This window comes from Sodiomyces alkalinus (genome assembly GCF_003711515.1).
Source record: "Sodiomyces alkalinus F11 unplaced genomic scaffold SODALscaffold_5, whole genome shotgun sequence".
Lineage (NCBI taxonomy): Eukaryota > Fungi > Ascomycota > Sordariomycetes > Glomerellales > Plectosphaerellaceae > Sodiomyces > Sodiomyces alkalinus.
Window position 1 is genome coordinate 895592 of NW_021167083.1, and position 25269 is coordinate 920860.

At 48.5% G+C, this 25269-nt stretch overlaps 9 protein-coding genes across 9 annotated transcripts; 3 read left to right on the forward strand and 6 right to left on the reverse strand.

Moving 5' to 3' along the window:
* Positions 1-641: 641 nt before the first annotated feature.
* Positions 642-1164, reverse strand: SODALDRAFT_359706 (hypothetical protein; the record flags this gene model as incomplete). The annotated part of the gene is made up of 3 exons (XM_028614198.1): positions 642-708; positions 748-1056; positions 1103-1164. 3 exons carry the CDS (start codon positions 1162-1164, stop codon positions 642-644), a joined length of 438 nt encoding a protein of 145 aa, XP_028466409.1.
* Positions 1165-1348: 184 nt separating this feature from the next.
* SODALDRAFT_378789 (hypothetical protein) lies at positions 1349-1611 on the reverse strand (the record flags this gene model as incomplete). The annotated part of the gene is made up of 2 exons (XM_028615000.1): positions 1349-1469; positions 1543-1611. Coding segments are annotated over 2 exons (188 nt in total), but the record flags the coding sequence as incomplete, so codon positions are not given.
* Positions 1612-2384: 773 nt separating this feature from the next.
* On the forward strand, positions 2385-3751 carry SODALDRAFT_333212 (MRP-L47-domain-containing protein). Its single transcript, XM_028611909.1, has 2 exons — positions 2385-3175; positions 3292-3751. The coding sequence occupies exons 1-2, from the start codon at positions 2648-2650 to the stop codon at positions 3577-3579; spliced, it is 816 nt and encodes a 271-aa protein (XP_028466411.1). The 5' UTR covers positions 2385-2647; the 3' UTR covers positions 3580-3751.
* Positions 3752-6443: 2692 nt separating this feature from the next.
* On the forward strand, positions 6444-8076 carry SODALDRAFT_311471 (polyamine acetyltransferase). The gene is made up of 4 exons (XM_028609169.1): positions 6444-6960; positions 7122-7529; positions 7612-7698; positions 7784-8076. The coding sequence occupies exons 1-4, from the start codon at positions 6673-6675 to the stop codon at positions 7817-7819; spliced, it is 819 nt and encodes a 272-aa protein (XP_028466412.1). The 5' UTR covers positions 6444-6672; the 3' UTR covers positions 7820-8076.
* Positions 8077-8159: 83 nt separating this feature from the next.
* SODALDRAFT_333214 (orotate phosphoribosyltransferase) lies at positions 8160-9257 on the reverse strand. Its single transcript, XM_028611910.1, has one exon. The coding sequence runs from the start codon at positions 8969-8971 to the stop codon at positions 8261-8263; it is 711 nt and encodes a 236-aa protein (XP_028466413.1). The 5' UTR covers positions 8972-9257; the 3' UTR covers positions 8160-8260.
* A 507-nt stretch (positions 9258-9764) lies between these two features.
* SODALDRAFT_333215 (nucleolar GTP-binding protein 1) lies at positions 9765-12913 on the forward strand. The gene is made up of 9 exons (XM_028611911.1): positions 9765-9914; positions 9973-10090; positions 10305-10551; positions 10620-10666; positions 10723-10855; positions 10912-11050; positions 11109-11170; positions 11243-12420; positions 12533-12913. The coding sequence occupies exons 1-9, from the start codon at positions 9904-9906 to the stop codon at positions 12572-12574; spliced, it is 1977 nt and encodes a 658-aa protein (XP_028466414.1). The 5' UTR covers positions 9765-9903; the 3' UTR covers positions 12575-12913.
* Positions 12914-13249: 336 nt separating this feature from the next.
* On the reverse strand, positions 13250-15603 carry SODALDRAFT_333216 (GDP dissociation inhibitor). The gene is made up of 8 exons (XM_028611912.1): positions 15417-15603; positions 15224-15248; positions 15089-15148; positions 14967-14994; positions 14504-14849; positions 13855-14394; positions 13621-13775; positions 13250-13523 (listed from the first exon to the last, which is right to left on the reverse strand). Exons 1-8 carry the CDS (start codon positions 15460-15462, stop codon positions 13329-13331), a joined length of 1395 nt encoding a protein of 464 aa, XP_028466415.1. The 5' UTR covers positions 15463-15603; the 3' UTR covers positions 13250-13328.
* A 1458-nt stretch (positions 15604-17061) lies between these two features.
* Positions 17062-18120, reverse strand: SODALDRAFT_333218 (kinase-like protein). The gene has a single exon (XM_028611913.1). It carries the CDS (start codon positions 17993-17995, stop codon positions 17174-17176), a length of 822 nt encoding a protein of 273 aa, XP_028466416.1. The 5' UTR covers positions 17996-18120; the 3' UTR covers positions 17062-17173.
* Positions 18121-18473: 353 nt separating this feature from the next.
* On the reverse strand, positions 18474-19062 carry SODALDRAFT_333219 (hypothetical protein). The gene is made up of 2 exons (XM_028611914.1): positions 18986-19062; positions 18474-18921 (listed from the first exon to the last, which is right to left on the reverse strand). Exon 2 carries the CDS (start codon positions 18819-18821, stop codon positions 18654-18656), a length of 168 nt encoding a protein of 55 aa, XP_028466417.1. The 5' UTR covers positions 18822-18921; positions 18986-19062; the 3' UTR covers positions 18474-18653.
* Between the last annotated feature and the right edge of the window lie 6207 nt (positions 19063-25269).

Genomic DNA, 25269 nt, shown 5'->3' on the forward strand with positions numbered 1-25269 from the left:
GGATGAAAGTGGAAGGAACATCCGCAAACCACATTGCTCCGTGGACTACGAATCTCGACACCACCCACCATTTCAACGGCGCATTCCGCCAAGTACTTCGTACTGTCTGTCGTAGGCCGCGGTCCACGAGTCATGTGGTTCGGGCTATCTCACGATACCAGTTTTCCTTGGAACGTGCAGATTCCTGGATTTCTTGGCAACCGGACTAACCCACGAAGCTCCTTGCCACGGGCCGCCAATCTGACTCGCTTGACGCCCCTAAAATGAGCATCGGGGATCGGTAAACTACCACTACCGAGGCCGTCTGGTGGAAGGTGGGCGCCCGACACGCATCTTGCATCTGACATGGGACGACGACAGGAAAATTGTCTCTAGTGCGGTTGGCATAGAAAAGTCTGCAGACCACGCGCCGACCATGGCGACCAGATTTTAAGTACATCGACATACAACGGTAGGTATTAGGTAAGGTAGGAGACACACATGAACTAGCGGTGGACGAGTACGTTGTATTCTACACGTGTAGTTGGACTCCCGGAAATGAGATAGTCAGGGAGTGGAGTTGTCAGGGGTTCCAGGCTTTCTTTATTCTACCTTATGTACTTCGTACCGTACTTCGTTTTCTTAGGGGGGCTGGCTGGGGATCATATGAAGATGTACCGAAGGCTCCTCCCCTCAGGGCTTCTCCGTCTCGCAACGCTGATTTCGAGACTTGCGAGACCAAGTGCAGCATACCAAGTACATTGGCACCTTGTCTTGGACGTCCTCATACCATGCGTGTCAATGCAAATGACAAACGAAATAGATGCGATGCTACAGAACCTCTGAAAACTCTGGCATTTCCAAACCACGACAACTAAAATACCGCAGAAGGATAAAGCAAGCGCGGGAGTGAATATGCCGATGATCCCTAACATGGACGTAATTACAACGTAGACGTTCCAGGTCGAAAGTGGCATGGGTGCTCTTATCGAAACGTTCAAGGCTCGAATCCGGAAGTTATTGGTCTGGTGACGGTAGGCATCATCCAAAGCCAGGCAGTGCGGATGCACTCGTTTGCTTCCGCGTGTTTCTGAAAATATCCATTGGTGGTTGTCGCCTGCACGGAATGCCCTGCGTCTGCGTCAAACCCATGTTGATGCCACAACAATGCGCAAATGTGCCCATTGCTAATTATTAGAGGAGTTCGTCTTTCCTTCCACCTAGGGCATTCATTTCGCATCTCTTCTGGATGAAGTTATCCCTGTACGAGGGGACATAGAAAGCGAATGCTTCACGGACCAGTAGTTCTTTTTACTCCCTTCATTTACGTTATAAACTGGTCGTTCTGCCAGACGGCATCCGGGGAGAGACGGCATCCAGGGAAATTAGGTAGCGCCATTCGCCAGCTCCTATCCCGGCATGTTGGCAGCGACGGTGTTTATCAGTGACTGGTTGTCCGCCCTGGTGGTAATAAACACGAGGCTCGCCTTCTCATCGACCATCGCAGCGTTTCAATGAGATCCGTGAGGTGAGGTTGTGATATCCACAGACTGACCCGCATACCCGTACCACCAGAACCTGGGAGTAAAGCGGGCCCCCATGATGAAGGCTGTTCAGCCGCGTGGCTGCCATGAGCCCACCCGTCCGCTGCTTAATAAAACATGTCAATGAAGGGATGCTTCCTTGCCGTGCGGATCTTTCGTTGGGGCCTCAACTCGCAGTTGAAGGTGTGGTGGAGGCGGTCCGCCCGTTCCCATTCCCCCCTCATTGACTCCCGCTGGACCCCTCCCCCCATCTTTCGCCAGAGGGGTCCCTCTCCGCATTCATGGGACTGGGGACTCCATACATGATCACCAAGTGGATGGAGGAATGGACCCAACGCGCTGGGGCACACCCGTGCCACCTACACTGACTTCACAGACATCTGGATGTGGAAATGGGTACCTGCGTATAACGCTAAGTTTTTACCTACCTTAGGAGAGCTCTTGAGCTTCGTCTCGACCCTCCCGCCCCTCGCAATGTTACACAACAGGCGCCTAAGTGGAGGAGGATCCGAGCTTGGGACGGGAAGCCCCAGTTTCCACCGCTGACGTCTGTAGGTCTTGGAAACTCTCCACGCAGGAGCAGTGGCTCACACTCGCTGGATTTCCGTGGGGTCTTGAACTGTAGGGCTCATTTCCAAAGATAAAGTAAACGGTTGCTCCCACCGAGTGGGGACTAGGAGCTGCCATAGTCTCGAAGAGTGTCCACAAGCCGACATGCGAAGCCCTCCAATATGCTAGGCAGGCATCGTGTCTGAAGCTTCCAATCCCCCCTCCGGCGTGATAATACAGAACCCCACTGAACAATCATCAAATTTGTCATGGAAGTTTCTCGCCTCTACATTCCAAATACTTGAGCCGATTCGTACATAACACATTCGACATATTCGTGACATCTGTGATGGGGTTCCGGAACCCGAGGCTTGGACGCAAGGGACTGTGGCTATTTTGTGGCGCAGTTTTCGGTCCATCGTGGTGCCGCTTCCGAGAACCAACACACTCTGATTGGCCAAAAAATTACACCGAGCTCCCATTCACGTTTGCTGGAAAAAGGCTTCACCACAACCTCAAAGACTACGCCAGTGGTGCTTGTGTATGTTGAGCCTTCGGGGAATGCGACTACAAACATGACGAACCCAACTACTTTCACATCTTCTGTGCGCTGCGTGGTGCACACCGCCCGATCCCAGCGGACGCTCCTCGCTTCGCGACCGTCCATCTTTCCGCTTCCCACCACCCAGTCCGCCGCATCCTTTTCGACATCGTCGCCGCACCAGAAACGAAAGACGCGCGATAACAACCGGCTCCGCGGCGTCAGTCCCCTACGACGAACTGGGCCTCGCGAGCCATTGTCGGTGTCGTACGACCCATTGCCCAAGCCTGCCGACTACAAGCCAAAGATCACCGTGGACAAGGACCATGGACTATGGGGGTTCTTCCCGGAGCAGGGGAAGCTGATGAACACGCCTGAGGAGGATGGGGAGTACGGGCGGGCATGGACGGCAAATGAGCTGCGGCAGAAGAGCTGGGAGGACCTACATGCGCTGTGGTGGGCTTGTTGTCGGGAGCGGAACCGTCTCGCCACTGCCAACGCCGAAAGGTCTCGAGCGAAGATGGGATTTGGCGAATATGAGACCAACGCAAGGGACGACGTGGTGAGTTTCATATCCTGACTTGCGTTCTTTCTTTTGTCGCCTCCTTTTGCTACTCGCTGCTTTCGATGCCTGGTTAGGCTCGGAACTCGGCTGACTTGCGGTTTGCGCACTTGTAGGTGAAACGGACGATGAAGGCGATCAAGCATGTCTTGACGGAGCGGTACTACCTGTGGGAGGATGCGTACGAGCTTGCGAAGCAGGACCCGGAGATCAACCTCTCGGGCAAGGGCGAGGCCTACACCCCTCTGTACGAGCAGCAGGAGGAGGACTTTCTCGTGAAGGAGGACGGCGATGTGACTGCCGCTAAGGAGGCGTCTACCTCGCAGAAGGCTGCTGCGGACAATCTTGTCGACCCGTCGACAATACCAGCTAGCAAGCCATCGGAGCAGGCACAGAAGCTGTAAGAGGTCCTAGGGGACCCGGGCGTGTACTTTGTACGGTGTAACATGTCTGTACTATATATGAAGCGGAAGGGCAGCGCCTCTTCCTAGCTGCCACTGGATAGAGGGATCCTTAATTCGGGAATATACTCCTTTTTATCGTCCAGGAAGCTCACAGGCTAGTGGCAAAGGGACGGCTCCTAATTTCGTGTGTCGTTCGTCCTCGGATTTGTGTTGTGTTGGGTGTATGTCGAGTCTGTAGTTCTGTCTTCGCCAGGCGGACGGTTCAGCCAGCTGCTGCTTGGGGGAAAAGCGATGTGTTGCCTCCGCGTCGTGTGGAAGTTTAGTATCCAATTCACCACCCCGTTCTAGGGTCCCTCTTCTTTCTTCAGCCGCGAAAGTATTCCTCTTGTCTTGTCCCGCGTAGTGGGTAGGGGACAGATCCAATTCCCAAGTTTCCTGGCCGTTGGTCCAGAGTGAGTGCGGACCATGGGACGTTTCTTATGAGTGGAAACCAGGCATTAATTACTGTATTTTGCTTGAGGAGAACACGACTCATTGGTTCCGTGTCCGTGGTGATAGATATCTCATGAGGCTCGACGATATACTCGAGATAAGGAACAGGTGGGTGTTTTAATTCGGACACGACCTCATCCTACCCGTCCTCATTTCGTATCTACTTTCTGTGCCAACCTGCATCACAGTATAGCTGGATATATGAATGTCGAGGCTGTGGGATCTCCCGATCCACAAGCGAGTTACCTGCACCAGCGTCTGTATACTCATCTTCTTCTCTCCTGTTCCAATGCCAGGAGATGTAGTCTGCACATAGGTTTGTTGGTTGGTCTGGCCAGGGATTGGCTATTCTGGTTGTTGAACTACCTTATATAATGTCAAAAAGTACCTACATCAAATAGAGGATTCTCTTCTGGTGTAGTGGTACGTTTTTGAGTGTGACACTGGTCACAGGTAGTTATTGCGGCGTCTGGGGTACGGAGTTGACTCTGGGACCTACCCACCTGCCCCCCCAGAAGCCATCTGAATGTGGCCTATCAATAACTCTCTGTGTGGCTTCCACCACGTATCCGCGCACAAGCAAACTTACTTATTCTGCCCTACCTGGAATAGGATATTTTCCCTGATAAAGTCACAAGTGCCGATTTTTGAGTCTCCTTGATTCGACTCAACACCCTTCCTCCCTCACGTTTTACTGCAAAGATGGTCACAGACACACTGGTCTACGAGTCCAAATTCAAGACACAACCAGATCGGTAGCTTGAACGGTATCGGTACATGCTGTTCTTGCACCACGATCACCCTGTCACCCCGTACCAGACAATCTCCCACTTTCCCTAAGGTACCCAGAGTTGACCACGACGTCGATGACAATCTACCACAGGATTGCCCTTCTTGCATGTCAGGTCGTTGCTGGCGATATATTCCATGGCCGTCTGGCCCTTAATAGGAAGCAGAGCAAGTGCCTGTCCCGTTAGACGGTATTTAGACCGGGGAGGCATTTCTTTATGTTGGAGAATGACGGTATGCTCCTACTAATACTATGGCTATTGACGCTTCTGCCCTTAAAACTATAATAATAATACGACGACAACAAGAACAACAACGAAGACGACAACATCAACAGCGTAAAGATGAGGAAGGTTCTTGATAAGTAGTTGTACAATTCCTATTCTTCATGAAACCTTGCCCCAAAACTTATCTACCAGACCTCCTTTCCTGATGAATCTGCTAAAGGCTCACGTATTTATCTTGTGGCTGATTGCAATTTTGACTCCCCTCACCTCCGTAGAGTTGCTGGAGATCCCGGGGCCCATTTCCTTGGACTCATACTTCAACCCATTAGTGTTAGTGACCCGGAGAACCTAGCGAGCCGCCCCTGGAGTAACAAAGAGCTTCACTGGCAGGAGTAGCCCACACGAATCGGGTGAATAAATAGGGTTCAGAATACATGTATGTAACGGATTCGCTGATCGTATTATGGTAAGTCTCCAGAAGTCCCTAGCATCCCACCAGATGGCTGTACCACGTATTGTGAAGTAGAAGATGTTGTTACTTTCTTCGGCAAGATAATAAACCATGGTATCCTTCGTGGAAAGAGGAATGGACGCGAGATTGTATAGGGAGTAAGTTTGACCGATGCCTGATGTTCTCGAGGCCATCCACCCAGCCATACACGCTGTTCTTCCGTACCAGGCTTCTTCTCTTGGGATAATAAGACGGGCGTCTTCCAGCGCCAACGCGAAGACGGTCACTGCACAGCGATCGTCTCGGGGATGTCCCGTTGCCGTCGGCCATATGTCCCGGAATTTGTCGCAAGGGGGTAGCCAGGCACGAAACTGGATTACAATAGGGTAGTGTCCTGCGGGTTCCCTGGTAAAAGAGACTGATTCAAGGAAGAAATATACGTAGTAGTGGCCAGGAAACAAGTGCAGCACCTGGTCACCGGCCTGGATAAGTTCAAATAAGCTCTTAGCTTATTATAGGTTGTATTAATTTCTTCTCTAGTACCTGTCTGTCCCCTCTAAGAGAAACCTTTCGTCTTTCGAATAAGTTTTCTTCTCGCAAAATCTCAGATGCAGCGGCTCTCTACTGGAAGGGCACTTCGTAAGTTCGTGTATTGTATCAACCTTCGGAACATTGTTATATACTCCGTGATGGAGTTTTTATGTATTATTTATCCATATAGGTACCTGGTAGGCAAAGCTGCTGAGAGGCATAGGTTTATTTCTGCCTCGACTTCGTATCCTACATCTGCCAGTGCCGTTGAGATTTAGGGTTCCTATGACGTCACCCAGGTCAGTGCTCCTGCTCGGTACGAACTGTACCTAGCCGAGCATCGTGAACTTTCCTTATGTAAGGTAACGGCCAAAGTATACGCCGTTTTAAGCTTTGTCATTACCTGGTATATCCTGAACCTCACCTTCCCTCTGTCTCCGGACTCTTTGCGAACCGACTATAAGGTATCCAGCAACCGCCCTTTCTACTTCTGACACGACAACCACTCGCCCGTAGAAGCACGCGATATTATCTATCTCATATTATCATCCAATATCCCCCACGGACTGCAGTGTCCTCGCATCTTGGCGACTTCAGCTCATCATGTCGGCGGCCCAACCGCGGACCAAGTCCCCCGAGGACATTGGGGAATCCAAATGCGCGATCGATGACACCGTGTACGAGGACGAGGCCATCGTGGAAGGTCGGAGGACAAAGTCTGTCGAACATAAGCGGAAACAGCATGATCCGACTATACTACGTGTCCAAGAAACCGTTCCCTTCCACTTCAGTCCCATATTCCTGCCACTTACCCCCTCGAACGTGGACTCTTGTGTGGCGTTAGAGAATGCCGCTTTCAGAAATCCGGACCACCGCTGTACCCCAGAGAAGGTGAACAAACCCACAGCTACTGCTAGTCTCTCGTCCATTCTACACCTTAACACACCCGCAGCCCAGCTCGCGATAGACAGATATCCAGACAGATCACAGTTGTCCCCACTACCCAGACATTGCTGCTTGACTCGGAGACTGACGTAAAGCACGTCGATTAGTTTGAATACCGCCTCACCACCGGGTCAGACATTTGTTTCGGCCTTTTTTGCAGTGTGAAACCGGCGGAAGCTCGAGCCTTCGGGCTGGAAACCATCGAGTTCGCGAAACCCGTCGAGACGAACCGCGAGGATGGCGAAGTCTTTGTCCTATGTGCCCATGTCATCTCAACCATGGGCAAAGGCCCGGTCGTCACGGATAACGATATGAAGTATCCCACCAATTGGCGTGATGCCTCCGCTCCCAAGGAACTCGGAAATCAGCTGGATGGCAGGACGGTCTGCGTCCACTCCCTGGCCGTGTCGCCCAAGCTTCAGGGCACTGGTATTGGGAAACTTGCCATGGCATCGTATATACAGATCATGAATGAATCCGGCGTGGCGGACCGCATTGCCCTCCTTTGTCAAGAGGTGCGTCGTAAACCCCCCATCACCGTTTGAACTCCCCGCGAGTTATGCCTTATGCCATACATGCGCTGACCGTCCTTTATAGCACTTGATCGGATACTACGAAGAACTTGGATTCGAGAACCTGGGAGAAAGCAAGGCCACTTTTGGTGGAGGAGGATGGTACGACATGGTAAGTCAGAATTGGGCCAAACGAGCTGCGGACTTTGTCTTTACCATTGTAAGAAGCGAGCCTGACCGACCCTCGACTGCTATAGGTGATGGAATTGGAGGGACCGTCCTCGAAAGACTAGTATGGCTTTGACAGGTCTGGCCTGATTCGAACCCCGAGAGTTTACGTCTAGCCGGTTTGTGGTGGCGCTATGGGGACTTTGACCTACAGCGATTGATTTTATATCCTCGTCTGTATTCTTATTCACGAGACACCAAGGAGACTTGGCGAGTCCAGGTTGGTATTTGGGGACATTCTATGACCCTGTTTTACATCAGCGTGTTGGTAGAGGTTTTGTTTCTTTTACAATAGGCGGGCTCTTTAGCCCAGACCACGATGAATACCATTAAGTGTTTTGCCTCCTTTGGACACCTGGACACAGATTGGTTCATGCACATTACAGGAGTCCCGGGAAACAACGACTGCCCATTATATTCAGATTCTGGGAGTTCAGAAGATACCGACACGTTGTATTTTTTTAATCATTATTTTTCCTGTTGGAGCTCTGCTTATTTTCGACTACCTAGTCGCTTGCCCTATACTTGACCCGGTAATCCTCGGTCTTCCGGATATCCTCCTCGCTAGCAATCCCCCGTACTCCCTCGATGATGTCGTCAAGCGTCAAAATGGCATAGATGGGAATGCCATACTCCCTCCTAATCTCGCCCAATGCGCTCGGCATGGGCTTGGAGTCATCGCCGTCAGGGGAGGGCAGCTTCTCCATACGGTCCAGTGCCACGACGATGGCCACAACCTCTCCTCCCTGGGCGCGAATCTTCGCAATGGCCTCCCGCTTGGCGGTGCCGGCGGTGATGACATCGTCGACAATGAGGACCCGCTTGCCCTTCAGCGGGGCGCCGACAATGGTGCCCCCCTCGCCGTGGTCTTTGGCCTCCTTGCGGTCGAAGGAGTAGGAGATGGTGCCGAAGCGGGCCGGGTCCAGCTCCGCGAGCTTGTCGACGGCGGAGGTGGCGAGGGGGATGCCCTTGTACGCCGGGCCGAAGACGATGTCGAAGTCGAGGGGGTTGGGACCCGTGGTGGCGGCGTCGCGGATGGTGTGTGCGTAGGCGAGGGAAATGGCGCGCAGGAGGTCGGCACGGTAAAAGTCCCCGGCGTTGAAGAAGTAGGGACTGATGCGTTTCGACTTGAGCTCGAACTGGCCGAACTTGAGAATGCCGTTGTCGATGGCCGCGCGGAGGAAGTCCTGCTTCCAGGGAGGTAATTGGGAGGCCATTGTTAATGTTTGTGTTCTCGGCGACTTGAGCTCAGGGTACAACCGGAGATGTTGCGATGTGGCTTTCGATGGATCGCTAGAGGTATGATAACTGCCCGTTTGTTTACCGACGCAGAGAGGTATGTGTAGTGAAATATTCGAAGCTCCCTCCGGTAATAGGTCCGTCGCTAGTAGTATTGGGCCACCAAGTCAAGGTAGGTGTCTGTACATTTCTGCTTTCCTCCAAACTTATCTCACATGGTGCTTCATAGTCGTCCCTGCCCCGCGATCCCCCCCACCATGAGTGGAAAAATCTTGAGTGGGTCACTGCGCGCAGTACTGAGACGAAGTACACATTTAACGAAAGGTAGCCGATATGTATGGAGTACTCATATATTCTCCAGTACCTTAACCTCGCCAACTATTAGTGCACAGGCTCGGCTCTTAATTAACGAGTTTTGGAAACAAGAAATCACTTCTCGAGAGTTCTCTTATTTTCAGGGGCGCTGCGATGCATCTCATCTCCTCTGTTTCCTGCTTGTGTACTCCAAAGGAACACTGATGAAGGATGGGATTCCTGTTCGCGGGGTTTGGGGTGTGCAGAATTAGATAAGATTAGATAAGATACCATGGTCCCACTTTCGATCACCACCAAAGAAAAAATTATCTGGAGGCCAACCGACCTGAACAGCCTTCGCATTTTTGCATTTGTTGGCCCGACAGACACATATCTCCTGTGTCAAATACCCCTCGCTCGACAACGGAGGGCCAGATATTTATCCATCGGACGGTCGATACTTTTATGCGACGGTCTTGGATAGGAACTCTCCCTTCGCCAGCCGTACCCTCCCAGATCTTTTGTTCACCGCCTAAGACGAAGCCCAACTTTTGCCCCTTCTCCGATTCCCTCCTTACACGTTTGAGCTCGCGCCAGAGCTCGCCCGTTGCCCGTCATGAAGACACAGTCAGTCGCCAATATCAAGACTACACATTACGTTTACACTCTCACTGACATGAACAAGATGGAAGGACATCCCTGCAATCCCCAATCACCAACAGATGACGGACATTGTCCTATCGTCGACCCAGAGGAAACTACCTACCCAGATCCGCGCAGGGTTTAAGATCAGCAGAATCAGGGTACGTGCTTGCTGGACAGAGCTTCCAAGGGGTTTTTCTTTTGGGATGCGGGTTGCTTTTCTGTTGTCGGATCGAGTTGAGATGCGCCACGGCGACCAAACTGGATACGGGATTGTGCACCCGGCAGCGGCTCTCTTCATATGCTTGCTGCGCGATTCAGCTTTGGATGCTGTTTGAAGTCGGAATCGAGGTCGTGCTGCTAACACCACTGCAGGCATTCTATACCCGTAAGGTCAAATTCACTCAAGAGACCTGCTCTGAGAAGCTGGGCGCCATTGTCGAGGCTTTCCCTCGCCTCAACGATATTCATCCCTTCTACAAGGACCTCATGAACACGCTATACGATGCCGACCATCTCAAGATTGCCCTCGGCCAAGTGTCAACTGCGAAGACTCTCATTGAGACTGTGTCTCGCGATTACGTCCGTTTACTCAAGTACGCGGGCAGTCTTTTCCAATGCAGTACGAACCAGACCGCCACCCCCTTGCATCTTAACAATCGTGTATAATGATACTAACTCGGACCGTAGAGCAACTCAAACGAGCAGCCCTGGGTAGAATGGTCACCATTATCAAGGTACGGCAAACCCCTGAAGAGCATATGCATTTTGTGACGACGCTGACCGAAAGCAGCGACTCAAGGACACCTTGCTGTATCTTGAGGAGGTTCGCATGCATCTAGGTCGTCTTCCATCTATCCAGCCAAATACGCGGACCTTGCTCGTCGCTGGTTTCCCCAACGTTGGCAAGAGTTCTTTCCTTCGCTGTACGTCCATACTCCAGCACTGCGTGTAAAGAACCTGCTGACAGATATACTACTAGCGGTCTCAAGAGCGGACACCGAAGTCCAGCCCTATGCCTTCACAACTCGAAGCCTCTTCATTGGGCACTTCGACTACAAGTATCTGCGGTTCCAGTGCATCGATACTCCTGGAATCTTGGACCACCCCCTGGAGGAGATGTAAGCGGCCGTACCCATGGGAAGATTTGAAAGAACCTGGCGCTGATGTGGATCTTAGGTCGACTATTGAGATGCAGTCCATCACGGCCATTGCCCATCTGCGGTGCGCCATTATGTATTGTGGGTGGACCCTTACTTGGATTTACTTCTTCCAACCAAACGGCAAAGAACATTACTGACCCGAGCGAACAGTCATGGATTTGAGCGAGCAATGCGGTTATTCCGTTCAGGCCCAGATTAATCTATTCAACAGCATCAAGCCGCTCTTCGCGAACAAGCTCGTTTTTATCGTCATCAACAAGATCGACATTGTCAAGCCCGAGGACCTCGACGCAGAGACACAGGAGCAACTGAACACCCTCCTGAAAGCTGGTGATGTCGAGATGTTGCAGCTGTCGTGCAGTACGCAGGAAGGCGTTCAGGACGTCAAGAACACTGTTTGCGAGCGGCTACTCGCCGAGCGCGTTTCAGAGAAGCTGAAGGCCGGCACTACCAACAATGGTGCCATTGGTGGTCGTCTGGCAGAAGTCATGTCGCGCATCCATGTTGCCCAGCCGATGGGCGCGCCGCTCCCGACGTTCATTCCCGAGGCGGTGAAGAACCTCAAGAAATACAACAAGGAGGATCCGGACCGACCGAAGCTCTCGCGCGATGTCGAAGCTGAAAATGGTGGTGCGGGTGTCTTCAACGTCGACCTCCGAGCCGACTATCTTCTCAAGAACCCCGAGTGGAAGTATGACAAGGTGCCTGAGATTTTCAACGGCATGAACGTGGCCGACTTCATCGACCCGGAGATCGACGCCAAGCTCGCCGCGCTCGAGGAGGAGGAGGAGAGACTGGAGGCCGAAGGGTTCTACGACTCGGACGAAGAACTCGACGACGAGGAGGAGGCCACTATCCTCTCCCAAGCCGAACACATCCGCGAGAAGCACGCCCTCATGCGCAACGAAGCCCGCATGAAGAAGCGCCTCAAGAACCAGGCCATCATCCCCCGCAAGAAGGTCCGCATTCCGCTCTCCAAGATGGACGATGCCCTCGACCAGCTCGGTGTCGACACCACGGACATCGTGTCCCGGGCGCGTTCCCAGTCCCGGCCCAGAGGCCGCTCTCTCACCCGCAGCCGCGCCGGCACCGAGGACGCGGACGGCGATGCGATGGACCTCGACGCCACCCCGCGCGAACGCCTGCGGTCCAAGAGCCGTGCCCGTAGCATGGGCCCGGCTACCAACCGTCGCGATGATGGTGTCCAGGACGAGACGGCGCGCAGCAAGGCTGACCGTATGGCCAAGTTGGGCCAGCAGAAGATGAACCGTATGGCTCGCCAGGGTGAGGCGGATCGCCACCAAACGGCGTCTCTTCAAAAGTGGTTGGTAAGTTTTGTCATGAATCTTGCGAACTCTGCAACCCCCCTATCGCTTGATCGGGGTTTTCTTCTTTGTCTTTGCGTGGAACGTGAAACTTACTCGAGATCTTTTCATCTAGGTTGCCGGTAAGCGTGGCATTGGCAAGAACCAGCGTCGTTAAACTGGCCATGTTCCTATCGCCTCTTGCGAATGGTTTGGCCTGGTTTTCTCCTATCATAAGGTAGTCGCTTTCGTCATCGTGTAGGGCATTGTCTTTCGAGGCGTTTTGGCGCGAGGGGTGCCGTGATTTCGTGATCAGGGAAACTGCAAAAAATACAAGAAACAGGACGTATATACCTATCTATCTGTCGACTTGATGGATACTTGGAGAGATGTGGGCATTTCACTCCATGTATGATATGTCCATGGACATGGAGGCAGGATGCAAAGGTGGAAGATTGAGTTCCTCTGGACCTAGATACCGTCAATGACTTATATGACCTACATTATTCCATCCGCTTCTCAGTCTCAATACCTTAGGGGAAGGTTGGAGTGTCGGTGATGCGTTGAACATCACATTCTTTCCGATGTGTAGTAGTTCAAGTGCCTGCTATTCGACGGGAAGTGACAATATTTCGAGTAAGTGTTTGAAGCTCTTTTACTTTGAATGAATACCATCCATGTAGGCCCGGGATTCGCAACTGGACGCTGTCGAGCCGACCAAGAAACAGCACCCAACCAGAGGAGAGAGCTGGGCGTGACTTGACAGCCTGGGCAGTTATGTTTCATGCAAGAGACTTATAATATCCCGTCCCGAAGGATAGTCCAGATCATAATTGGCTCGCTTCGTTTGCTTATTTCCTATAAAAAGAACTTTCCATTGGCTGTGTTACCCTCTATCTCAACGCTGCTCTGCAGCCTGAAGTACGTTCGTTCTACTGCTCATCTGCTACCTGAATGCCCTCCCTCAAGCCCTCCACAACAAGCTCCTGGCCTGTGACGCGGCGGTAAATGTCCTTCACATCATCGGTGGTGCTCTCAAAGTGGCTGCTGGCGTCGTAGCTCTTGGAGACGTAGGCATTGTCTTTGGTGCCGTCGTCGGTAGGCTCGTAAATGGGGATCGGGGGGCCCTGGAACAACATCGATTGTCAGTTTCCGGACACTAGGAGATGCGAGATGGGAACGATTGCAGTATGGCTAGGACTGCCGGGGGGGAGCGTATCTCACCATGAACTGTTCCTCAACCTTGCCAAGGCGCTCCAGACCAGGCGCAAGCTCAATGTGATGGTTCGCGTCCGACTCGGCAATGGTGGATACGATGGCAACCCAGTAGCCCCTGGGGCAGACATTGTGTGCAGAAGACACGCAGGCAATGTAAATGTCTAGCGATATACCAGGTTAGTTTTCTTTGTCCATGCTGGGCAAGCCCGGGAAACAGTCAATGCGGGGCGGGAGACGAACCGTGCTTGCGGCCAACCTGGCTCTGGGGAATGATAATCTGACACGAGTCGGCGTCGTTGGTGCCGGCAAGCGGGTGCTTGAGGATGCAGATGGTGCGCAGGACCTGGCCCACGACCCTGACTTTGCCGGGGAAGTAGCTAGGATCGCCGATGATGGTCTTGGTCTTCGTCTCGAACTTCATCTCGTCCAGGCCGGTCATGGTGGCCTTGATGCCGGCAACATTGCCGTCGTCGTAAAGTATCTCGTCGATTTGAGTGTTGAGCATGTAGGTGCCTCCATAGATGGCGGACAGACGAGCAAAGCCCTGGGGAAGTTCGCCAAGGCCGTAGAGCGGGTAGATGTAAGGAGACTTGCCGTAGCGGGCGACAGAGTGGCCGTAGAGGCGGATGCGCTCGATGGCCTCGGGGGCAGCACCAGGCTTGGTGAGGTAGTCGTCGTTGGTGTAGAGGGCCATGGCGTGGCCGATGAAGTCTCTGGTGCCGGTTTCCAGGCTGAACTTGTCGTAGACCTCCTTCATGGTGGCCGAATTAAGGTTGAGACCTGTCGCGTGAAAGTTGGTTAGTATAGTGATCCAGGGGGGAAGTGGGAAGGAAGGATGTCTTGACAGGCGCCCAAGCACAAGCGGGAAGAATAGGGAAGATGGGCTTACCCTTATGAGTGGCGGGATCCTTGATGTCAAAGGTACCAACCCACTCGATGAAGCCCTTCATGCGACGCTTCTCGAAGATGCCCATGAGAGGGGAGCGCAGGGCCTCAGCGGCGTCAGAAGGGACCTTGGCGACAGTGGCCTTGGACCCCTGGCCTTGTTGCACGAAGCTGCCAGCCACTTGCTTGAATTCGAGATAGCGTGTGACGTCAGTGGAGACGAGGATGTTGGTCAACTCGCCCGAGGACATGAGGAATTTGGGAACGAGATCGATGTTCCAGTCGTTCAGCCGGCCATACTTGGTCCATGGCTCCTCGCCCTTTTGATAATTTCCATACTTCTTGAAAAGCTATTGGACGTTATATATGTCAGATAGCTGATCGGCTCTGGAAATTGTCGGGGGATTGTATCTGGGTGTTTTGTAAGTTGTTCGAGGGGGGGGGGGGGGGATTAGCGTTGGGCATACCGTCTCGAGGTTGACCGATGCGGCCTCACTACAGGGAGAGATCGTTAGCACTTCTGCATATATGACCAAAGAATAGAAACTACACGGCAAGAAACAAGCAGAGAGATGGGTGGAAGGCTTACCCGCCATAGTGGTCGTTGCGATCAATGTGGAGGACCTTCTTTCCCTTGACACTAAGCACACTAGAAGGGGGGGAACGAGGGCATATATTAACATCGAGTCCGATCCTCAAATATCCTGCCAGGGAGGAGGCATACCCAGAAAGAATGCACTCAGTCAAGCCTGTTTAGAGCAGAGTTAGAAAAAAAGGGTCACTTAGTCAACGAGCTCAACGGACAACAACGAGATCAAGAGGTAGGCCAGAGAAGGATGCGGGGCAGTGATTTGGATGCCGAGCGGCCTGAACTGGAGGGGACAAGGGGATGGTTAGGGAAAAGGGGCGAGACATACCTGTGCCCAGGACAATGACATCGTATTCTTTCGCAATGTCATCCATGGTTACAACGTCTGATCTGTCGGTATTTGCGATGGAATGTCCTCTGTTGAAAAGGGTATGTTTAGATTTTAGACGGAAAGCCAGCAGGCGGTCAGAGGTAAACAGGGCCGGTCAATGTTTCTCAGTGTTGGGGGAGCGTTCTGTGATGAAAGGCGGGGTGGGGTTGGAGGTCCATGGTCAAAGCACCCAGTACGGTACGTAAATATGGACTATGATGTACTGTATTCTATGGGTACCTGCCTGAGGTACCTATGATGGAGGTCGAATGGAGACCTAGAGCTCTGGAGGGGTAAAACGCTGGAACTAAGGTAATACCTCCGAAGGTACAATGGCAGGAGCTATGGTAGGTACCTAAGGCCCCGTTCGCGAAAGCTCATAAGATAGGAGCTTTTGTATTAGATTTTTATACAAGTTATAAACCGAGCCAAGGCGCTATCTCGACGCCGGTCCTTGTTATCGATATATCTTTTCATATAATAAATGAATTATCTCTCGGAGGAATATTAATCCGAATCCGTAGAATACGGGATATAGTCTCTTTAATAAAAAAAACACATTTATTCTACTGCTATTAAACATCAGAACGACTACTATTTTCATTAATATATCGACCCTAGGTTATATTAGTGTGTAATAGATTATAGAGGGCTCCCTTATATACCGGATCCGTAGGATATCGATATATCGCCCTCGTAGCTAATATAGGATATCGAGTTCTAGTATAGCTTTATTATTATTAGGAATAGCTTTAACGGCTCCGTAATTAGCCGCGCCGCTACGGAGCCTATCTTATTACGTTTTCTCCCACGTTATTACCATCTTTTAGGTGCTTATAAGAAATTACGTGTAAAATCCTCCTATCTTATAAGTTTTCCGCCACCGTGGCCCCCTGTTTAGCGTGGTACCTGGATAATAGGGGGATAATAGAGGGATATATAAAAAATGCAGTTATACTAAAAATATTATATAAAAGGGGTCCTTATACTATCGGTGGGTTATAAGTTATATATTTTTCTGCCATAATAGGAGGATTTCCCCCGTTATAAGCTTTCGCGAACAGGGCCTAAAGGTATCTTATGCTTATAGTATCTTTGATTTCTCTACCTTACCTTAGTATCTACAGGTATCTTAGTAGGCTCCGTATAGATATATATACTCGCATATCCTCCCGATATCCTAATCATGTCATTTTGTCTCTTTTATTTATTAAGGTTATATAACTAAATATCTTAGATAACCACCCTTATAATAAATAGGAGAAAACCCCTCTTACTTATTAGAGTCACGTGGCTAAATATCTTAGGTAACTGCCCTTATAATAAATAAGAGAAAAACACTCTTTATAGTAATATAAAAGTTCCTTTTAATAATAATAGAAAAGCACTCTTTACGATAAGTAATATAATAACCCTTAATAGAAATATTCCTTATAATATATTTAACGCGATCGCGAAATAGTTCGACTAATTAATTAAAGGCGTATTAGGAAAAGAGGGGGAAAAACACGTTAACGTGTTACGACACGACTCGTAAAGCTAGGAGACACGTTTCCCCAGGGTGACTAATCAGAAAGCAGACCCACACCTACCCTTAGCTTAGCCACGGTCTTCTATATCAGTTTATCTGTAGTCTCATATGTTTGATGGGGTTGAGTTGGTGCCTTGAGCGCATGAGGCTTGATATGTATAACGGCGCAGAGAAACTCAACTAATCAGAAATCTCCAAAATGCTTACGTCTAATAGTTTCCATCTTCCACTCCTGCGGCATCGGCGTTATGAAACGATCGACCGGTTCCTCCCAGAATGGGTTATAAGGGTCCACATATTTCGCAGTTGTATACTCCCAGTATGGCGGGAACCATCCTGCTGTCTCCCAATCCACGATGCCCACGACACTATCCCCATCGACCAGAATATTAAGGCTGCTGAGATCACCATGGGTGAGGACCAACCTGCTCTCTTCTGCTTGCTGATAGAATGCGAAAAGCTCGCCGAGGTCAGGGAAGTTGGTGCAGTCGGCATGCCATGGACTATTATCGGATAGCGCGTGATGGAATTCGCGTATAGTAGCAAACGGGCCCCAGTAGAACTTCTTAGGCAGACGACAGTCGAAAAACGGCCCTCCATCAACGCTACCAATCTTCGTCCCTTCCGGCGGGGGAATAGAGCGGAGCTCGGTAATCATACCGCGTAGCTGCTCTAGTATTCTTGTTTGCGATTCCTCTGAACGAAGTACCCAGCCAGATGCTGCCATTCGCCCCTTGATATGGCGCATGATTATATATGCTGTTCCTTTATGGACGAATGCGAAGTATATCTTCGGCACGGGTATAGACGTGTGGTTGGCGATGAAGTGTATAGCGTTGGCTTCGGACATGTTTCCTCCTTGTCTGGTCTTGATATAAAAAAGGCCGGTCTGTGTTTTCAACAGTTTCCGTATGAGCCTATTCTGACTTATTTTGATAAGCAGAAGGATGAGTGTTCGGATTGCGCGTCCTGGCATCGGCGGCGGCGGCATAGTCGGAGATGCCATCTGGGTACGAATGGCTTGATAGTAAAACAAGGCCGGAAGATGAAGCGAACGTGAAGATGGGTCGTCGAAGAATCAATCTTTCGTCAATGGAAATCGGTCTGGATTGACTACAACATGGCGGTTGCGTCTTGTAGGTGTAGGAGAAAGGGGGATCGACCCACTGATAAATTTAGGTAAGGTAGGTCGGTATGTACCTAGATACTCTACGCGACGCGTGACCACGTGATAATTACAGGTCACCAACAGAGCTTTTCGAGCTGAGGAGAGGAACCTGGCTTTTGAGAGGAGCATATGCCTCGTGCAATCAAAGCTATAGGCTGGCTACCTTAAAGAAACACCTCCGCTTAGTTCGAAAGGTCTGAATTGACTACCGCAGAGTACTGGCGCTCAACCAACTGGGGTGGCACGAGGATGGTGTTAAAGAATCGCAAATATCGAATACGCGAGGCCTCCCTTAGGTGGCGTCCCCGGCTAGGTAGAGGGTGCAGCTACTCCGTACTTCGGTAGGTATGCTTGGAATTTGGTCTCCCCTGCGTTAAATTTTGTTCGACCCTGAAGGCTCGAGTATTGTATTTGCTAACGGCAAAGCGTACGTCGGTTACTCTCCAAAGCAAGACCGCGGTAGAATCTCTTCACCTTTTATCAGCCATCCAAGTAGCTAGGCCGGTGTATAGGCACCCGCCAACACTGCATCGTCCGCATTTAGCGACACTTTTCCACCGCACAACAACCTCGTGTGGTCGGTTCCCGAGCCGCGTACACTATAACCGAAAGCCTGAGGTGCTAGCGCTCTCAACCGTAGATGATAAGACTGACACTTTGCCATTGGGCTCCAGAATCCGCCCGATGTGGAGGCCCCACCAGCTCATTCTCCGTTTTAGCAGTGCTATCCGATCTGACAGGTCATGAAGGTCGTTAAAAAGCTCCTAATACATGTTCTCGATTAGCGAGGGCTGTGTCCAGTCACTGCGCAGACACATCACGCAATACCGCCCCCGTTAGCAAGATTGCTTCCTTCTATCGAACCTGCATTTCTAGACTTGTAGGGGGGATCCGGCTGCGACCAATGGACGGGTGGAGGAAGCGTTGGCAATGGACCGGGCCAAAACCGCTCTTGATAACTGCATTTAGGCTTCGAAGGAATGGAAGTGGAAGAGAGAGTAGATTAATCTGACGGCGATTTAGGAAGCAATGGCTCAATCTGAGTTCTGGTTGGACTGTGTTTGTATTCGTCGTTGGGAAGCGGGTACGTAAAGGCGGGATGGTTCTTTGGTTTAGGCTCGGTCCGCTAAGTACCGAGTGCCGGTCCTCCGCTTCCCCCCCTATTCGGTCCTCCGGGTACACTTAAACTCTTTTAGGTTAATACAATCCACTATATCCCCATCACCCGAAATTAGGTGGGTTTTGCAGGTCTCTCGATATACTATCTAACCCCTGATAAAACGTATAATATATACTTGCGGGACCTGAATACACTAGTAGTATTACAATAAGGAGTGGAGTAGATTATAATAAGATATATCAAAAGTGGAGATTTTCTATATAAAATACAGGGGTTTAGATATACTAAATCAGGGGTTCTTAGTATCCTGTTAAGCGACCTTATAGCTCCCTAATACGTCGAAGTCTAAGGCATTATTTCGAAGCATTATATTAGCCCTGAAAATAAAGCAGAAAACACTTCTTATATAAGAATTCTAAGTAGTAACTAAATCTTTTCGTATAGTAAATAGCTATCAATAGATTTTGGATTAACTTCACGATATCCTATTATAGTATTAAGTTTTTTTTTATATTAGTGCAGGTACGTCTCTCGAACCTTCTCAATTTTCCTAAAAGGGTAGACTACAAAGGTACCACTTTGTACGTTTTTTCAGGGGTTATATAGTATACAAACAGAATCAAAGGAAACGGTATAAGTCACTCTACGAATTATTGTATCCTATTAAAGCTATTGCAACTACCCTAATTATAACCGTAATATCTATCTTTTTAAGCCCTACGGGAAGCCCTAGCAGGCCTACCGCTATCTTTGCCGCTATTATTATCGCACGTCAAAAGGCACTTGAATAATCAACTTAGTAGAGCAGAAATCTCGTGTGTGTGTATTATATTAAGTTATATCTAGGAGAGTCTCTTATACCCTTAATTAGGGTGGTGAAGACTCTGTTATAGGTACTATATTATTTAGATCCTATCCGGTCTTTTCCGGTATCCGCCCCTATTATATTCTAATACCCGAGGTCCCCGATATCCTAAGCCCTTAATCATAGCGTGAATCCCCCCTGGATCCCCTATAGACCACGTTATAGTCCGTGCGCCCATACGACAATTATTCGGTACTAAAAGAGGTATACAGGCTTTAAAGGCCTATCTTTTAGCTACTAAAATAGCCTTAGCGGACTAGTATAGGGCATAAACCTTAATTCCTATAGTCTAGTTACTCTGTTTTAGGCTTTACTATATTAGGTATATTAGGCAGATTATTACGGAGGATTTCCGTTGTTAAATACCGAGTTATACTGTATTTAGCTTCTACTAGCCTTTAGCCTTTAGAGTAATAGATGCCGCGCTATAGCTTTAGGACTATATACGTGTAATAAATAAATAAGAAAAAAAATTTATCATTTTTACTACCACGGCTACTACTATAACGACTGCTATTATAGTAGCTGTAGTAGTAAAAAGGTGGATATTATAGTTATAATTAGGATTATAAAGATATAATGAATTATATTAACCTAAAAGAGTTTAAGTATACTCAGAGGACCGAATAGGAGGGGGGGACTAGTACTCGGCCGTTATTACTATACACTCCCCTTATATACCCCTGGCCACTAGTATTACTAGTTAGCTTGGCCTTGCTCGGACGTTAAGGAGTTATAATATAGGTATACTCCGATAGTAAGGAATATTAGCTTAGATAGACTACCTGATAATCTGCTAATATTATTCCCTAAGGTATTATTTAGTCCCCTTATAACTAGATCAGCCTTTCCTAGTAGGCTATAACTAATAATACCCTGATAATATTAGCTACCTTATAGAGCGGTATAACCCTTAGGAAGGTTAGCGTATCGGTATTTCGTAGTCTTAGCTAGTATCAGGCGATTATAGTAGGCTAGAAGGAGGTGCTAGATCACGTCGCCTAGTAAGCATAAATGCTTCTATACAGTATATATTAGTAAATAAATAAAGTTAAAAGAAGCAGAACTAACTTATAGAGCGATTTAGGCAGCGTATTATCTTATATATAGAGTGAATACTCTTACTGGGTAAAGGTAATATAGTGGTTAAGAGGCTATCAAGTTAAGGTAGCGATACACGTCGGTTATATTATATCGAGTGATATTATATCGTATTACTAATATATTTACGGCATTTCTTTAATTAGTTAAACGAAATTACGATACGCTAGGCAGTTATTAGGAAAAGGAGGTAATTAAGTGGTACAGGAAGGAGAAAGGCCTAAGTATAGAGTAGAGGAGAAGGACTAAGATAAGGTGTCGTGAGATACATCGACGTGTACTCCTAGGTATATTAATCTATATATGCACGGACCCTATATTTACACGTGATGTTGGATTTGGAGGAATTCGAAAGCTACTCCCGTGGCAGCGGCACACGCATTCCGTTCTAAGTGCGTGTGCCGCTGCCTAGGGGACCGCTTTTGGACGCCAGCGGCTACAGGTTCTAGCCCCCCCGAGCACCCCCGGTAAGTACAAGTCGCTAAGAAAATATGTACTCTAGAGCGGCATGAATATACTGCCTGCCTATAGTGGTACTTGTTAGCGCCCTCAAGGACTAATACAGAAAACGGTAAACTGGCTAAGGTTAACGGAGTTAAAAGGTTACTCTTTCCCAGGAACTACCTGAGTCCTTCCCTCTCTAAATGTATTATACCCTATACTCCTATCGAGTCCCTCTAAGTAAGCCGCTCGTTTCGTAGATATAGATATAGACCCACTCTTACGTCGTATTTAGCAGGACTTCGCTAATAGCGACCTATCGGACGTATTGGAGATTATACTAGATAAGCTACACGCCGTTACAGAAAAGGCTAATACTCGTCGTCCTATCAGGCCGCGATATTCGGAAGCATACGGCCGTAATATCGTCTAGGGCTAGCGATAATAGGAGAAGTTCTGTCTCTGGATAAAGTACGAAAAGGGTTAGCGGGATAAGCTTAAGGACCTAACCTATAATAAGCGAGGCCTACTTAAGAGCTTTATCAAGTATTACCTCTAACGACAAGGCTTTAAAGTTATAGCTAAGTTAACGATTAAGAGGTATCTCTAGCAGACCTATATAGTCTATAAGAAGTACACGGACCTTACTGTCGATAAGGCCCTACGAACGCACACGATTAATTTTACTACCGACTTTATTAAGTATAAGTATAAGCTAAGGACCGAGCCGAAGACTAAGAACTATATTAGACCCGACGTATACCTTTACCTATCTTACTTTTTATAGGTACGCGATTAAAAGAGATAGTTTAGTATTAGCCTAGACCGCCTCGACGATACGACTCTCTAATACTTCCTTATATTTACTAGCGCTCGACGCTATAAGCTTATCTACTATAATATTCTAGAATAGAAGGTATTAAAAGAAGAATACCACGATCTCTATAACGTCTTTACCGATCTAAGCGAGGACGATAACGTTCCGCCGCCTTAGGGTCCTTACTAGGTATACGGTAAAAACGATATCAGGATAACCCTAGCGAAAAAGGTCCTTTACTAGGAGGATATTAAATTATAGATTATATAAAATCCCTCTAATAACGGCGGTAAAGACCGGCTTACTATATCGGTGCTTTTCCGATTCTATAAGGACTATAAGAGGCAGCAACGGCCTACTAACTTCCTCTTTATCGAGGAAGACCTGCCCGTAATCTGCCCCGTCTTTTACTTACTCGCGAAGGTGCTAGCCGAAGACGTTATCGCTAACGAAGGGTACTCTTAAGCCAAGAACTTCTTTCGCACTAAAATTACTAAGCGTGGTATATACTTTACGTGGAAGGAAGAGTTTATGCATAAACCCGTTTTCCGGTAGTCCGTTAAGTCGCTAGAGGGCTATATAAAATCCGATAAACCCCTTACGGTAAACTAGCTAGATAATAACTCTAATAGACTAGGTAAGGCAGCTAGTTTACCGGATAATCTAAAAAGCTACGACTACTAGCAAGGAAACCTCGAGTCGATTAACGGTTTATATTACGTAACCTAGCCTTTCTACTCTACCTCTAACCCTTTTCGTAGCTAATTACCGCTTAATAGTCCGGAAATAGGTCGCCCGATATAAAAACGACGGTATATTCTAAGACTATTATAATAACGCCCGGACTAATATCGTTACCTAGGATATATTCCTTAGCCGCGGCACTAAGTCTCTGTACCTCGCCCTCTTTAACTAGCTCGGTATTCAGGTTAATAAGGATACGCTAATAGGCGTTACCGATAAGATAATACGAGTTATCGGACCGAGTACTAAGGTCCGTATACTAGACGAGTAGGTCCTGTCGCTACGGACTACCCTTAAGTCCCGCTATAGCTAAGCGCACTTAGTAACGGGCGTAGATAAAGTATAATACGACGAACTACTTAAGTAATATAAAGCTACTGCCTAGAAGCACCGGCGTAAGGGTAATAGAGAGCACGCGCCGCCACTACTTTAATTTAAAGAATTACTAAGAGCTCGAAAAGCAGTTATACGGTACCGGTTATACTAGTAATTCCCCCCTGCCCGCTATTATATTTATCTAGCCCGAGCGGAGACGTATAGCAGAACTACTCGGCGACCTAGATATTAACTTATTAGAAGACGAATTAGTCCAGCGGAAGATTAACGTCATTAGTACCTAGGTGGCTCTTACTTAGAAGGTTAAGGTCAAGGAGATATAACCGGAATAGATCTCCTTAAAGCCGTTACCCACTATATCCTTCCTATTATATCCTCCCTAGTAAAAGCCGCCTTATATAAGGCTAATCAAAGATATAGCACCGACGCTAATATAATATCCGCTCTCTTCCTAGGTCGGGATTAACTATAGTAAAGAGAATATAGATATAGGCGTAATACCTGCTATTAAGCCCTCGCCCACCCCCGTCACCACTATCAAGCCGTCTATACCTCTAGATATTACTCCTGCCCCGATTAAACCGACGCTTCTAAGTCCTAGGATCATCATCAAGCAGCCCTCTAGCCTAAAAGAGGCTACGCCGTGTCCTAAGGGGTAGCAGAAGCCCGATCCCTATATCTTCTACGGACGTATATTCACGCGAACGACCATAATATAGAAACACGTTAAAAGCCATCTTAAGATAAGAGGAGACGGCCCGTTACTATATCTAGTGCAGATATATAAGGAAAAGAGTATAATACTAAACGACGACTTTACTTTCCGCATATATACGTTTTATAAACACCGAGTACGCCTTAAGCCGGTTATTCGACTTAAGATAGGCGGGGCGGCGGGCAAAACAGCGCCGTCAGTAATTAGGATCATTTTAAAGAAGACGGCGTGCACGTAAAGGTCTAGATAGTAATATAAATTAATTCCGTATAATTGCTATTATTCCTATTACTATAAAATAGACTAAGTACACGATATAATAATAGCGGGGTATTAGTCGGCTTATAGCCGCACGGTTTAAGGGTACGGTAAAATATATACCTAACCGGGCTTATAACTAAACCAGACAGCCCTATACTAGTTCTAAGTCACCTTAAGGGTATTATTAATAGTAAAATATCCTATCTTATAGGAGGCTTTTAGCTACGTGATTAGTGCTTAAGTTACTTTTATAGATAAAGCTTCTAAGCCTTACACTTCGCTCTGTCTCGTAACTACTAATCTATAAGATCGTAGTCTCGCCGGCCCGGCCTAAATATATATAGTCCTATACTAGTACTTATTCCTTTAAACTTCCTGTATACGATATACTCCCTCGCGCTCCCTATTAGCGGCACCTTACTATATAGTAGGTAGGCAAACTAAGTCTACTAGGAAGGGTAAAGGGCTTAGGTACGTGTAACGGGTTAGGATAGTAAAGGTCGATCTAGGTAAACCTTATTATAAGTCTAGGTAGTAAAACCTGCTACGCTATAAGGTTAGGGGATAGTAAACGACGGAAACCTTTACTAGTATATAAGCTACGTGGCCGAGGATAGTAAAGCCTATATTACTTTACTAGGCAGGGTTAGGACCGTTTCCTAGTTAAGTCCGAGTTTTATTTTACCTAGTAAACTAATAGTTACTTACTTAC

Coding starts and splice junctions, on each gene's coding strand:
- SODALDRAFT_333216 (XM_028611912.1), bottom strand. CDS start 15,462: ATGGATGACATTGCGAAAGAATACGATGTCATTGTCCTGGGCACAG. Junction 14,995..15,088: donor CGCAACGACCACTATGGCGG/GTAAGCCTTCCA, acceptor CTCTCCCTGTAG/TGAGGCCGCATCGGTCAACC. Junction 14,850..14,966: donor CATCGGTCAACCTCGAGACG/GTATGCCCAACG, acceptor AACGTCCAATAG/CTTTTCAAGAAGTATGGAAA.
- SODALDRAFT_311471 (XM_028609169.1), top strand. CDS start 6,673: ATGTCGGCGGCCCAACCGCGGACCAAGTCCCCCGAGGACATTGGGGAA. Junction 6,961..7,121: donor ACCGCTGTACCCCAGAGAAG/GTGAACAAACCC, acceptor CACGTCGATTAG/TTTGAATACCGCCTCACCAC. Junction 7,699..7,783: donor GAGGAGGATGGTACGACATG/GTAAGTCAGAAT, acceptor CGACTGCTATAG/GTGATGGAATTGGAGGGACC.
- SODALDRAFT_333218 (XM_028611913.1), bottom strand. CDS start 17,995: ATGGCATCTCCGACTATGCCGCCGCCGCCGATGCCAGGACGCGCAATC.
- SODALDRAFT_333219 (XM_028611914.1), bottom strand. CDS start 18,821: ATGGCAAAGTGTCAGTCTTATCATCTACGGTTGAGAGCGCTAGCACCT.
- SODALDRAFT_333214 (XM_028611910.1), bottom strand. CDS start 8,971: ATGGCCTCCCAATTACCTCCCTGGAAGCAGGACTTCCTCCGCGCGGCC.
- SODALDRAFT_333215 (XM_028611911.1), top strand. Junction 10,552..10,619: donor GGGCAGTCTTTTCCAATGCA/GTACGAACCAGA, acceptor CTCGGACCGTAG/AGCAACTCAAACGAGCAGCC. Junction 10,856..10,911: donor CAAGAGTTCTTTCCTTCGCT/GTACGTCCATAC, acceptor ATATACTACTAG/CGGTCTCAAGAGCGGACACC.
- SODALDRAFT_333212 (XM_028611909.1), top strand. CDS start 2,648: ATGACGAACCCAACTACTTTCACATCTTCTGTGCGCTGCGTGGTGCAC. Junction 3,176..3,291: donor CCAACGCAAGGGACGACGTG/GTGAGTTTCATA, acceptor GCGCACTTGTAG/GTGAAACGGACGATGAAGGC.